Here is a 15,031-nt window from a genome sequence, read left to right on the forward strand (position 1 = left end):
TTGCTATCTTTTTCTATCTATTATTATTGATTTTAGAGAGAGGAAGGGAGACAGACAGACATATGGAAACATCAATCTGTTCCTGCACATGCCCTGACACAGGACTGAACTGGCAACCTCCAGGCATCGGGCCAATGCTCCAATCAACCGAGCCGCCCAGCCAGGGCCTTTCATTTGTTTTCTTTTTTTTTTTTAATTTTATTTATTTATTTATTTTTTACAGAGACAGAGAGGGAGTCAGAGAGAGGGATAGACAAGGACAGTCAGGAACGGAGAGAGATGAAAAGCATCAATCATTAGTTTTTCCTTGCGCATTGCAACACCTTAGTTGTTCATTGATTGCTTTCTCATATGTGCCTTGACCGCGGGCCTTCAGCAGACCAAGTAACCCCTTGCTTGAGCCAGCGACCTTGGGTCCAAGCTGGTGAGCTTTTGCTCAAACCAGATGAGCCCGCGCTCAAGTTGGCGACCTCGGGGTCTCAAACCTGGGTCCTCTGCATCCCAGTCCAATGCTCTATCCACTGCGCCACCGCCTGGTCAGGCTCACTTGTTTTCTTAATGGAGGTCAATGTACTACCAAACTGATTGTTAGCCTTCCTACCTCAATCAAGTTCCAACTGCCCTAGATCTCTTAGTTAGAGTCAAATTTTTCACTTCATTACTGAAAAAGATTTATTTCTCCTTTTATTTCTTATCTGGTTTCTAACTCACCTATACATTCATAAACACAAAGTTCTTGTTGAATCTTTCTATTTCCTTTTTTGTTTGTTTTGATTTTTTTGTTTGTTTGGGGTTTTTTTTGTATTTTTCTGAAGCTGGAAACGGGGAGAGACAGTCAGACAGACTCCCGCATGCGCCCGACCGGGATCCACCCGGCACGCCCACCAGGGGGCGATGCTCTGCCCATCTGGGGCATTGCTCTTTTGCAACCAGAGCCATTCTAGTGCTTGAGGCAGAGGCCATGGAGCCATCCTCAGCGCCCGGGCCAACTTTGCTCCAATGGAGCCTAGGCTGCGGTAGGGGAAGAGAGAGACAGAGAGGAGAGGGGGAGGGGTGCAGAAGCAGATGGGCGCTTCTCCTGTGTGCCCTGGCCAGGAATCAAACCCGGGACTCCTGCACACCAGGCCGACGCTCTACCACTGAGCCAACTGGCCAGGGCATTCTTGTTGAATCTTAAAAGGTATAGCTACGCTCTGGTCATTTAGCTCGGTTGGTTAGAGCACCGTCCTGAAGCTGGTTCAATCCCTGGTCAGGGCACATACAGGAGAATATCAATGTTCCTGTCTCTCTCTTGCTCTCTCCCTTCCTCTCTCTAAAATCAATAAACATTTTTTAAAAAAACACACACAAAGCCCTGGCCGGTTGGCTCAGTGGTAGAGCATCAGCCTGGCGTGCAGAAGTCCCGGGTTCGATTCCCGGCCAGGGCACACAGGAGAAGCTCCCATCTGCTTCTCCACCCCTCCCCCTCTCCTTCCTCTCTGTCTCTCTCTTCCCCTCCCGCAGCGAGGCTCCATTGGAGCGAAGATGGCCCGGGCGCTGGGGATGGCTCCTTGGCCTCTGCCCCAGGCGCTAGAGTGGCTCTGGTCGCAAAAAAGCGACACCCCGGAGGGGCAGAGTATCGCCCCCTGGTGGGCAGAGCGTCGCCCCCTGGTGGGCGTGCCGGGTGGATCCCAGTCGGGCGCATGCGGGAGTCTGTCTGACTGTCTCTCCCCGTTTCCAGCTTCAGAAAAATACAAAAAAAACCCAAAACACACAGCTATGATCATCTTAGATAGCTATGATCACCTTAGATATGTTGTGTTGATTCATTTTTTCACTGTAGAGAAAATAACTTCCATTGTGTGCTATCAAAAGTATAATTTTTAATAAGAAATTATTCTATAGGCATGACATAACATAACATAATTTGTGACTGCTGTTGACATTTGGACGGACTACAATTCTTTACACTGAAAATGTAAACTTTTCAAAAACACTGAAATGAAAAGATCTGAGTTTTAAATTTTTTGTTAAATTATTATTATTAGTTATGACAGAGACAGAAAGAGAGGGAGAGAGAGAGGAACAGATAGGGACAGAGAGATGAGAAGCATCAAATCTCTGTTGTGGCACCTTAGTTGTTCACTGATTGCTTTCTCATATGTGCCTTGACTAGGGGACTACAGCAGAGCAAGTGACCCCTTGCTCAGGGCTGTGACCTTGGGTACAAGCCAGCAACCATAGGGTCATGTCTATGATCCCACCCTCAAGCCAGCGACCCTGCGCTCAAGTCAGATGAGCCTGCGCTCAAACCAACAACCTCAGGGTTTCGAACCTGGGCCCTCTGCATCCCAGGCCGACAATCTATCCACTGTGCTACCGCCTGGTCAGGTTGTTAAATTATTTTGTAAATAACTTTTCATAAGTACAATTATTAGATCAAAGGGCACAGCTTAGGGCTTCTATCAGCCATCAATGGCATCTATTGAACACAATGGAAATTCACTCTATTTGTGCGGCTGAAGAAGCTGATACCAGTCTAACCCAATTTCTCCTTTTGGGGGGTATTTAAAGACCCCAAGAATAATTTCTAGGCTCCATGAATTTGATGATTCCCATAATAGAGCAGGACTTGGAACATTATATCCTCAGCAAAACAACATCATTTTCTTTTTTATTTTATTTATTTATTCATTTTAGAGATAAGAGAGAGAGGGGGGGGGGAGGAGCAGGAAGCATCAACTCCTATATGTGCCTTGACCAGGCAAGCCCAGGGTTTTGAACCGGCAACCTCAGCATTCTAGGTTGATGCTTGATCCACTGTTCCACCACCAGTCAGGCCAAAACAACATCATTTTCTATAGGTCTGACCACAAAGTACCAATGGGAAATTCTGGATTAGATGTAGAAAAACAGACTATGCTATACACCTGAGAACCACACAAAATCATATTGAATATAAACGAAAATTGAAACATAATATTTACATTTTTTAAAAATGAGACCATAAGTCACCAAATCTGGCCCACAACCTGTGTTAATGTTTTATTTTAATACAGTCCTGCTCTTTGCTTCACAAGTAAAACAGTGCTGAGTAGCTGCTACAGAGATTATGTGAACTGCAAAAGCTTATCTGGCCCTTTGCAGACATAGTATGCCAACTGTTTCCCTAGACCATGAAGCCTTAAGGATGAGCACACAGCATCCCCTCAACTTGACACAGTGCCGTCTGTAAGTGGGTGCTTAAGCAAACATCTGTTACCTCAATATTTATTTCTTTCTATGGTAATTAGAATGACTTGCATAACATAAATTTCTTGAATGAATATTATAATTCTTTGATCCATGACTACAACGTTACTTGCACAGTTATTCCTGATCCAAATATTCGATCGCCTTAATCCCTTTCTAATGTATAATGTTCATAAAAACTAATTTACCTTCCAGCATTTTTGCCCTATCCAGTTTAGCATCCCCTGTATTTTCAATCTATTACTCAATCTAGTATTCTTGTTTCTCTAGCAAAGTCTCCTACTACTCCCTCAAAGCTGACCACAGCCTTTCTCCTCCAGCTGCCTGCTATGCAGGATTTCCACAAGCACAAAAAGGTACTTTTGTAAGACTTTGGTAAAGATTCAATCTATGGGCAGGCAAGCTACAAGAATTTGTAAATGCCCCTTCATAGGAACTAGCCTCATGCCAGGTCTCTGGGCTTACGAGAAAGGAGCAGTTTATAGAAGACCGAAGCCTGGCGTTCTCTGCAGAATATGGGATGCTCCCCAGCCACAGCAACTCTGTTGCCTGCCTTACCCAGCTAACTAGTTTCCTTCAGCCTCAAAAACCCACCCTTTCCATTCACTTCAATTAATGCTACTTGCAATGACTGCTAGAACTTAACTCTTCCACTCTTTCTCTGCTATGCATTCCCTTTGCAATTATTCAGTCTGTACTATCCTGTGCAACACTAACTGATATGTTGCTATTATCTCTGGCTGTTTCAAGAGATTTGACTTCCCTTATTAACCAAGGTCCAAGAAAGAAAAGTATGTATTGCTCCTCACATATCCTGCCAACCTGCAGACCCTGTCATTGTAACCTGTTTGCATTAAAGCTGACTGGACATAATGAAGAAATACCAACACTCCTTGGTACTTTCCCTTATTTGATGAATACTCTGTTTAATACAACTGTAATCTGGATTCTAGAGTTTTCCAGGACAATCTCATCAAACTGGGACACTGAATCTACACATGAAACATCAATCTGTTCCTGTATGTGCCCTGACCAGGGATTGAACCAGTAACTTCTGCACACTGGGACAACGCTCTAACCAACTGAGCTATCTAGCAGAGCTATGCATCTACTTTTTGAACAGTGCAGTTACAGATATGCTAGCAGTAAGGGACCATAGACATCACCACAAGGAGAAAATAGAAACTTTCCCTTTCAGCAGTCCCACTCAACAGTGCTTCCCAAAGTTACTGTTTCACAAGAATCATCTGAGATTCTTACTACGGACACAAGTTACTAGATGCCACCTCAATTCCACTGAGTCAAACTCTGCGAGAGAGGCCTAGAAATTACTGTCTTTAACAAGCGTGCCAAGTGATACTTATGTTAAGTATGGGCAACAGTGCACTAGAAATAATCTCAGGAGAGCAGCTCTCAATCTTTCTCACATGTATACACAGGCAACAGTAAGGGGCTTACTCTCTCACAAGTTAAAGAAACAAGTCATACTCTATGTAGCATAAAAATACTGCTCAATATGAAGATATCATGCATTTGTGCTCAGTATAGTATTTAGCTAACATAATATCTAGTTAATGAAATAGAAAGCAGATATTGCTTGTCTCACTTCAGACAGGCAACATTTAACCAGGGCAAGAGAAAGATTTTGGAAACAGAACCCAACCAGACAGTCCCAAGTTCCATCTCTCAACTAAACTAACATCTCACCTTGATTCCTCTTGGGAGAGCAAGTCCTGAGAATAATAATTGTGCCACTGTTAACCACAAAACTAAGGCACATCTAATAAGATGTATAGTCCCACGCTACCAATGTTAAAGATTCTAAAACAGCCAATCTTTTTGCAGTGAATGATACAAGCATCAAGTTTAGGATAGTTCAAAGGTTCCCTGGCCAATAGTAAAACCTACTATTTCTGAAACCATGAGACACTTACCTGTGGCACAACATCCTGTAGAAAAGTCACAACACTTTCCATGTATGACTGCTCCCTGAAAAGGTATGAAATGGGATAAAATTTATCATGACAGCTTAGGACAAACATAGAAAAGCTTTTTCTATAAGCTCTAAGAAAGTCACCCAAGCTGACCAGGCGGTGGCGCGGTGGATAGAGTATCAGACAAGGATGTGGAGGACCCAGGTTCGAGACCCCGAGGTCGCCAGCTTGAGCGCAGGCTCATCGGGTTTGAGCAAGGCTCATCAGCTTGAGCCCAAGGTCGCTGGCTTGAGCAAGGGATCACTTGGTCTGCTGAATGCCACCCCTCCCGTCAAGGCACATATGAGAAATCAATCAATGAACAACTAAGGAACCGCAATGAAGAACTGATGTTTCTCATCTCTCTCCCTTCCTGTCTGTCCCAATCTGTCCCTCTCTCTGGCTCTGGCTCTGCCACAAAAAAAAAAAAAAAAAAAAAAGTCACCCAAAATATTTTTTTAAAAGGGACAAAGCCTGACCTGTAGTGGCGCAGTGGATAAATCATCAACCTGGAATGCTGAGGTCGCTGGTTCAAAACCCTGCACTTGTCTGGCCAAGGCACATATGGGAGTTGATGCTTCCTGATCCTCCCTCCTTTCTCTCTCTCTCTCTCTCTCTCTCTCTCTCTCTCTCTCTCTCATTCTCTTTATCCTCTATAACAGGGGTAGTCAACCTTTGTATACCTACTGCCCACTTTTGTATCTCTGTTAGTAGATACAAAATTTTCTAACCGTCCACTCGTTCCACAGTAATGGTGACTTATAAAGTAGGGAAGTAACTTTACTTTATAAAATGTATAAAGCAGAGTTACAGCAAGTTAAAGCATATAATAATAATTACTTACCAAGTACTTTATGTTGGTTTTTCGCTAAGTTTGGCAGAATAAATCTTTATAAAACAACTTACTATAGTTAAATCTATCTTTTTATTTATACTTTGGTTGCTCCGCTACCGCCCACCATGAAAGCTGGAATGCCCAGTAGTGGGCGGTAGGGACCAGGTTGACTACCACTGCTTTATAACAATGAATAAATTAAAAAAAAATTTTTTTTGAAAAAAAAAAAAGATGAAAAAGATCAACTCATGTCACTTGATAATTCTGCTAACCTTTCTAGTTTCATTGTATGTTACTGAATGCAAATGAGATCTTAACACTTTTTTTTTCAAAGTTATAGGCATTTTTTTCTTTTTTTATTTATTCATTTTAGAGAGGGAAGAGAGAGAGAGAGAGAGAGAGAGAGAGAGAGAGAGAGAAAGGGGGGAGGAGCAGGAAGCATCAACTCCCATATGTGCCTTGACCAGGCAAGTGCAGGGTTTCGAACTGGTGACCTCATTGTTCCAGGTCAACGCTTTATCCACTGCGCCACTACAGGTCAGGCGAGATCTTAACACTTTTAACATTATCTCTTCTGAAAAGTCATGCTCTCTTAATTTGACATAGATGATTTCTAACTCATACCTTAAGGAGTGATGACAAAAGACTTGGCTAAGGCAGGATCTTCACATTGAGTCAGAGCAGAATGCCCTATTTAGAGCAAGAAAAACTGTTGCTGATGACTCAGTATTTGGTGACCTTCTCTTTAAATTGGCTATGAACCTAGTTTCTTACCTGTATAAAGAAAAATTAATTTGTATTTTCCCACAAGTAACTCTTGCCATAGACAAAAGAAGGGAAAAGTATAAAAATGCACAAAAATACTAAGATATTTTAAATTGGAAGTATATGGATATCAGCAAGTGGAGGAAAACAATTCTTCAAAATACTAAATCAAAATCACTTCAGAGATGTGAAAAATTAAATTTAAGAATAACATGGCCCTGGCTGGTTTGCTCAGTGGTAGAACGTCTGCCTGGCATGTGGATGTCCCTGATTCAATTCCCAGTCACAGCATAAAAGAGAAGCAACCATCTACATCTATACCCCTCCCCCTCCTTCTTCTCTATCTCTCTCTTCCTTTCCCCACAGTCATGGCTTGAATGGTTCAAGTGAGTTGGCCCCAGGCACTCAGGATGGCTCCTTGGAGCTTCTGCCTCAGGCACTGAAAATAGCTAGGTTAGAAGCATGGCCCCAGTTGGGCAAAACATCCACCCCAGAGGGAAGTTTCCAGGTGGATTCTGGTCAAAGCACATGCAGTAGTCTATCTATCTCCCATCCTATCACTAGGAAAAGAAGAAAAAAAATAAAAATAAAATAATATGAATTGTCCTAAATCTTATTTTTTAAAAAACACCTTACATACCTATGAAACTGATTATGCCGAAAAAAAATTTTTTTTGATTAGGCCTACCTCTCCAATCTCATTTTTATGCCACTCCCTTTACTTTGCTTAGGTCATAAGCAACCTCCATTCCTAGATTACACCAAGCTCTTCTTTTAATCAAGACCTTTACCCCAGCTTTCAGCCTAAATCCCTTCCCATACTCTGCCGTCTCTTTCAGATCTCCATCTAAAGTGTTACCTCCTAATGCCTGACCAGGTGGTGGCACAATGGATACAGCATCGACTTGGGATGCACAGGACCCAGGTTCAAAACCCTATTGATGCTTCTCATCTCTCCCTTCCTGCCTGTCTGTCCCAATTTGTCCCTCTCTCTCTTTCTCTCACTTAAAAAATAAAATAAAAAAATAAAGTGTTACCTCCTCAGAGAAGCCTTCTCTGATAGCCTTAAATCATAATTCCCATCATTATTCTCTGTCAACACACTACACTGATTTGAGTCTGTAGTTACTTTACTTACTGCTTCTCCCACCGAAATATAAACTCAATTACAGAAAGGAATTCATCTCTCATATTTATCTTGTATCTCCAGAATCTATAAGCCAGTAAGTACTGAGACATGGAATAGATGCTCAAGTATTGTTAAAATACTGAATGAGGCCCTGGCCGGTTGGGTCAGTGGTAGAGCGTCGGCCTGGCGTGCAGAAGTCCCGGGTTCGATTCCCAGCCAGGGCACACAGGAGAGGCGCCCATCTGCTTCTCCACCCCTTCCCCTCTCCTTCCTCTCTGTCTCTCTCTTCCCCTCCCGCAGCCAAGGCTCCATTGGAGCAAAGATGGCCCAGGCGCTGGGGATGGCTACTTGGCCTCTGCCCCAGGCACTAAAGTGGCTCTGGTCACGGCAGAGCAACGCCCCGGAGGGGCAGAGCATCGCCCCCTGGTGGGCAGAGCATCGCCTCCTGGTGGGCGTGCCGGGTGGATCCCAGTCGGTGGGGCGCATGCGGGAGTCTGTCTGACTATCTCTTCCCGTTTCCAGCTTCAGAAAAATACAAAAAAAAAAAAATACTGAATGAGTTGAACTTTTTCTTTTTTAAAAAGACACAAATGCCTGACCTGTGGTGGCGCAGTGGATAAAGATTCGACCTGGAAATGCTGAGGTCGCCAGTTCGAAACCCTGGGCTTGCCTGGTCAAGGCACAATATGGGAGTTGATGCTTCCAGCTCCTCCCCACCTTCTCTCTCCCTCTCTCTCTCTCCCTTTCTCTCTCCTCTCTAAAATGAGTAAATAAAATTTAAAAAAAAATTTAAAGACACAAAAATTGTCTGACTGGTGGAAGTGCAGTGGATAGAGCATCAACCTGGGATGCTGAAGTCCCAGGTTCAAAACCCTAAGGTCACCAGCTTCAGCACAGGCTATTATTCCAGCTTGAGCACAGGGCCATAGGCTTGAGCGTGAGGTCAGCAACTTGACCCCATGGCCTCTGGTTTGAGTCAAAGGTCACTGGCTTGAGCATGGGGTTACGAACTTGGCTGGAGCCCACTGATCAAGGCACTCATGGGTAATCAATGAACAACTAAAGTGCCACAACTATGAGTTGATGCTCCTCATCTCTCTCCCTTCCTGTCTCTCTCTTGCTCACTAAAAAAATATATATGTATTTATATGTGTACTTCATAAGAAAAAGCAATCAATGTTGAATACAGTGAGACAGCATAGGCAAACTGCCTGGGTTTAATCCAGGTTCCCTTTCTTGGCTGTTACCAAGAACAATTTATTTAACTTCTCTCTGCTTTGGTCTTCCCCACCTAAAAAATGAAGAGTGGAATAGCACCTAACTAGACAGTGGCTGGTTGGCACAGTGGTGGAGCATCAGCCCGATGTGAGGAAGTCCCAGGTTTCATTCCCAGTCAGGGAACACAGTAGAAGTCATCATCTGCTTCTCTCTCTCTCTCTTCCCCTCCCACAGCCATGGCTCAAATGGTTCAAGCAAAGTTGGCCCCGGGTGCTGAGGATGGTTCCATGGCCTCAACTCAGGCACTGAAATATGAAATAGCTCATTGAAGAGCAACCAAGTAGCAGCCCCATATGGGCAGAGCATCACTGGGTAGGGGACTTGCTGGGTAGATACTGGTCAGGGCACATATAGGAGTCTGTCTCTGCCTCCCCACCTCTCACTTAATAAAAAGGAAAATAAAAAAGAAATGGCACCTAACTCAGAACTAATAACATACTCTACTTATGGCCAGGGTCCACAGTTGGCAAAGACATATAGCCTTGGGAAATGAAGGAGCACAAAATAAAGAAAATATCGTGGTAAAATATATTACACAAATACTTTTGTTATGCTGAGAAGGCAATACATTTTTTTTTTTTTTTTTTTTTTTTTTAGCCAGAGACAGAGACAGATAGGGACAAACAGGAAGGGAGAGAGATGAGAAACATCAATTCTTCATTAGAGCACCTTAGTTGTCCACTGATTGCTTTCTCATATGTGTCTTGACCAGGGAGCTTGGGCAAGGTCAGTGACCCCTTGCTCAAGCCAGAAACCTTGGGCTCAAGCCAGTGACCTTGGGCTTCAAGCCAGCATCCTTTGGGTTCAAGCCAGCAACCTTTGTGCTCAAGCCTGAAACCACAGGATCACGTCTATGATCCCACAATCAAGCCAGCAACCCCAGGTTTAAACTGATAAGCCTGTGCTCAAGCTGGCCACCTTGGGAATTCAATCCTGGGTCCTCTGCATCCTCTGCGTCCTGCAAAATCGAAGGTACAGTAAACAAAACAATCACAGTGTAGAGCTGTCTAAACTTGGACTGTCTTCTAAATGCCCACCATCAGAACATACATACCAAGGATATTGTCGTGTTCAACCAACTAGAACGTGTCAAATGTGTGTTTCAAAAGGAAAGCACAGAGAAACCAGATATATTTGCAAAACATGTTGCGTACCATTACACGTAGGTGATTGCTATACAGTATACCATACCAAAAATATTACTAAAATATATAATATGTATAAAATATAATATGTAGCAGATATGTACAAAGCTTCATTTAAATTCATTATGTAGCCCTGGCCATTTGGCTCAGCGGTAGAGCGTCGGCCTGGCGTGTGGGGGACCCGGGTTCGATTCCCGGCCAGGGCACACAGGAGAAGCACCCATTTGCTTCTCCACCCCCACCCCCTCCTTCCTCTCTGTCTCTCTCTTCCCCTCCCGCAGCCAAGGCTCCATTGGAGCAAATATGGCCCGGGCGCTGGGGATGGCTCCTTGGCCTCTGCCCCAGGTGCTAGAGTGGCTCTGGTCGCGGCAAAGCGACGCCCCGGAAGGGCAGAGCATTGCCCCCTGGTGGGCAGAGCATCGCCCCTGGTGGGCGTGCTGGGTGGATCCCGGTCGGGCGCATGCGGGAGTCTGTCTGACTGTCTCTCCCCGTTTCCAGCTTCAGAAAAATACAAACAAAAAAAAAAAGTTAAATTCATTATGTATAAATAAAGTATACTGAAGTTTATTTAGATTGTTTCACTTTCATACTCAATTATGAAAAAATAGCGGGTGACATGAGATAACTTCTGTGTAAAATTGCCAGTCAACAGTGTGTTGTCTACCTCAACCTACTTCAAATAGGTCAACTTTCCTCTATTTCATTTATGAAATATCTTGCCTTTTCAACATCTGCTCACTCTATTCTCTTTGCCTAAAATGTACCCTTGATCCTAACTGCCCAAACACTATTCAGACTTTTAACTACACTGTAAATGTCAGCTTTAATAAAAACTTTTCAGATCTAAAATACTAAAGTACTCCCACAAAACTACCCCTCTGAATTGTCATGGTGTTTTGCTAGCACCCATTTTATTGATTATACTGATTTCAAGCTTTTTTTTTTTTTTTCTGAAGCTGGAAACAGGGAGAGACAGTCAGACAGACTCCCGCATGCGCCCGACCGGGATCCACCCGGCATGCCCACCAGGGGGGCTATGCTCTGCCCACCAGGGGGTGATGCTCTGTTGCGACCAGAGCCACTCCAGCGCCTGGGCCATCTTTGCTCCAATGGAGCCTTGCTGCAGGAGGGAAAGAGAGAGACAGAGAGGAAGGAGAGGGGGAGGGGTGGAGAAGCAGATGGGCGCTTCTCCTGTGTGCCCTGGCCGGGAATCGAACCCGGGACTTCTGCACGCCAGGCCAACGCTCTACCACTGAGCCAACCGGCCAGGGCCTCAAGCATTCTTTTAAATTTATTAACTGATGCTAGAGAAAGAAGACGGGAGAACTAGGGAGAGAGAAACATCAATCTGTTTTTCCACTTAGTCATGCATTCACTGGTTGTTTCTTGTATGTGCCCTGACCAGAGATCAAACCTGCAACCTTGGCGTATCAGTACAATACTCTAACCAACTAAACTACTCAGCCAGGGCCAAGCATACATATCTTAAACCACATTAGATTATAAGCTCCTAGAAAGTATAAATATGCTTTGTGAAAGAGGCTTGAAATAAAGAAATGTACTCTTTATGACACTGACTTTGAAATTTTTTTACTGAGACCTTAGAGTAAGAGATACGTTTTATATCACGTTCTAGTAAACATATGCATACATATGAATATCTTACTGTGTGTGACACAAAACAGTACTAACCCGCAACTATATTTTCTATTACATTTCATTTTCTTTTTTTGAATAATGGTCCTGAGACATTATTTAATAATCCAGTAATTGTTAAACCTGGAATATGAAAGAACATTACTCTAGGATTTAGCTGAGTGCTTTTCATGTACTCTGTAAATGTGTTGAACACATCAATTTGACCCTCCAATTATTCCTTTTATTTGGCCTAGGCAATGACATTTATCATCCCGTAAAGCCAAAATTAAAAGATTCTACAAAAGTAATCACTGTTCAGAAAGAAACCCTGAAGGTTAGTTACAATAGAGAGTAATCTGTTCTTCAGCTATTAGGCTTATCTGAAATTTGCTTACGTGACAGCCTGGGGGCGAACCACGACTCCACCAGTACAACGACTGGGTCTTCTGGGGGAATCTGTAGCCATATCGTCATTCATAAAACCTGTTTCCAGAACAACAACAAAAAAAAAAAATAGAAAGAATGGATCATTATTGTTGGGAGTAGGGAGAAAGGTTTATGGTTGCTCACCAAAGATCCCTTGTCAAAAGTATCTAAAATGTAAGAAACTTTCCCAGCAATTCCTATCACATCAGAAAAGGAGGGTAGAAGATAAAAAAACGAACAAACAAAAAACATTTAATCACTGAGATTTTTTTTTTTTATTTGAACCAAATCTCAGAACCACAAAACTAGTAAAGACTCTTCCTGGACCCTTTGATCTACTGTTAACATAAATTAGGAAGGTAAGAGAACCAGATGGTGGATGGGAAGTCTAGCACAAGATCACTTTATAAAAACAAATGTGTAAGCCAAAATTTAAAAATTCACTTAAATCTTATGTTGAGATAGTGAAAATATACATGGTACAATATTTCAAGACCAAGTGGAACAGTAGGGTAATACTACTCAACTAAGACTGTTGGTAATCTGTAAGGTAAGAAAGCATATTTTAACTGTGTGTGATGGATGTTAACTAGACTAACTGTGGTGATCTCTTCACAATATATACAAATAACAAATCATTATGTTGTATACCTGAAACTAATATAATTTTATACATCAATTACATCTTTAAAAAAATAGACTACATGGTCATAATTTAGCAAGATTTTAAAAATCAATTTTTAAAATTAATCCCCCTGCTATTGGAACCTAATCCCTAGAGTCTAACTTATATCCTTTCCTGACACATCACTGAATTGTGATCCCTGAATGTCTAATAAGCACCAGAATCATTGGGGAGGTTTTAAGAGTATGGAGTGTACTAGGTTAAGGTTTAAAGGAGGTTTGACAGCAAAATTAAATATCTCTTACAGGGCACAGAAGAGCCCACAGCCTGGAACTAATCACTAAAGCCCCTACAAACCTCATTTCTAAGTAAGGAGCATTCTACCACCTTATCTGACAACTTTTAAACTGATGAGTCCCATCTGCCACAACCAAAACACCCTTTGCCCCAACCAGCCGAGGCACTCATTCCTCAAAGGATATCTTACCTCCAGCCCCTCAGCCCTCTCATTCCTATACCACCCTTTATTTCCAAAACACAGCCTCTCAAGAACTGTCCTATGAAGGCCATGTCTCCTGATGAGGACCCTGACCAGTCTCTCAGGCCCCACTCTCCTGAAAGGCACTAGCACATTGCTATCTACTTAACCTCCAACACCAAGCCACCGCTGCCCCCGGCCGCCCTCTGGCCCCTTGCCCTTTCTTTCTCCCCTCCCCCTCCAATCTCGACAGCTCTGCCACGCCGAATTCCTGCCAGTCAAGCCCTCTCCCCTCACGCTGCTTGCCCCTCGTCCTCTCCAAGCCTCCCCAAAGCCACAGCCCAACCAGCCCTCTCACCGGCCGCCCCGCCGGTAAACGCTGTTCTCCAGCTCAAGGCTCACTGTTTGGAGTCTCCCCCCTCGTGATTGACGGCTACCACTTCCTACCACGCCTCAGCGGAACTACCTTTCTAGCCAATCCCAGAAGCAAACTTGCTACAGCCGGGCACCGCCTTTAGAGGTCAGTTTCGCCAACCAGCAAATAGGAAAGGGGCGGACCCGCCTCCTAAATTAGCCAATACACTGGGGTTTGAGGAAAAACAAAATAGTATGTAAATTTAGGAAAAACGGAGGTGTCAGGTTCGGTTGCAAATGCAGATAGGTGAAGAGGAATTACGAACGTGTCTATATTCCATTGCAAAGAGCACCACTTGGCTTTGTCAAAAATCATCATGTCCCAGACTCTGTGCATCACAGGCTGGAAATCCTAAAACCCGGGACTGGTCTGTTTACATCGAATTCTCGCGACAGCTGGTTGAAAGCTCAAAGCACGTGGATATGGCAGCTGCCAATCACTTTTAGCTGTCCACTCACCCATTCCAAACCCGCCTTCGGCCCCGCCCTTGTAAATATGTTTACCTTCCGGGAGCCTAAACTGGCTGAGGGTGGTGGGTAGCCCTGGAGCCAATGTAAATGAGGAGCGCGGCGGATAAATTTGTCAATCTGATCTTGGTTTGTGGACCACGCCTGATTCCCTCCTTCCCTGATTCTACCTCTCCTAAGGAAAAGATGAAGATATCGGTGTGTTGTTTTCTCAGTTACATTTCTACATAATAATGATATTTATTGAAGCATTGAAGAAACTCTCAGTAAGTACAAAGACTCTAAGAAGGGAATGAATTTTGAGGAAGGAGAAAAACACTATCGTTTAAGCAAAGTGAACTAAGTGTCAAGTTATAGAAATCTAATTAGGAGAGGTAAGCAGTAGCCAGGTGGACTATATGGCCTTGTATAGAATTATGAAGAGTTTCAACTTTATTTTATTTATTTATTTATTTAATTTTTTTTTTTTTTTTTTTTTTTTGTATTTTTCTGAAGTTGGAAAAGGGGAGGCAGTCAGACAGACTTCCACATGCGCCCAACCGGGATCCACCTGGCACGCCCACCAGGGGGTGATGCTCTGCCCATCTGGGGCCGTGCTCTGTTGCAACCAGAGCCACTCTAGCGCC

At 43.5% G+C, this 15,031-nt stretch overlaps 1 protein-coding gene across 6 annotated transcripts in view; it reads right to left on the reverse strand.

The window, feature by feature from the left end:
- Positions 1-13,970, reverse strand: part of BCAS3 (BCAS3 microtubule associated cell migration factor) — a 614,901-nt gene extending 600,931 nt beyond the window's left edge. For all 6 annotated transcript variants that reach the window (XM_066363166.1, XM_066363167.1, XM_066363164.1 and 3 more), the window contains exons 1-3: positions 13,882-13,970; positions 12,390-12,477; positions 5,166-5,220 (exon numbers count right to left, since the gene is read on the reverse strand). In XM_066363166.1, the coding sequence (XP_066219263.1) occupies positions 5,166-5,220; positions 12,390-12,472 (138 nt within the window). In that variant the 5' untranslated portion in view covers positions 12,473-12,477; positions 13,882-13,970. The remainder of the gene's footprint in view (positions 1-5,165; positions 5,221-12,389; positions 12,478-13,881) is intronic.
- Positions 13,971-15,031: the final 1,061 nt, after the last annotated feature.

Source organism: Saccopteryx leptura, chromosome 2 (assembly GCF_036850995.1).
Source record: "Saccopteryx leptura isolate mSacLep1 chromosome 2, mSacLep1_pri_phased_curated, whole genome shotgun sequence".
Taxonomy (NCBI): Eukaryota; Metazoa; Chordata; class Mammalia; order Chiroptera; family Emballonuridae; genus Saccopteryx; species Saccopteryx leptura.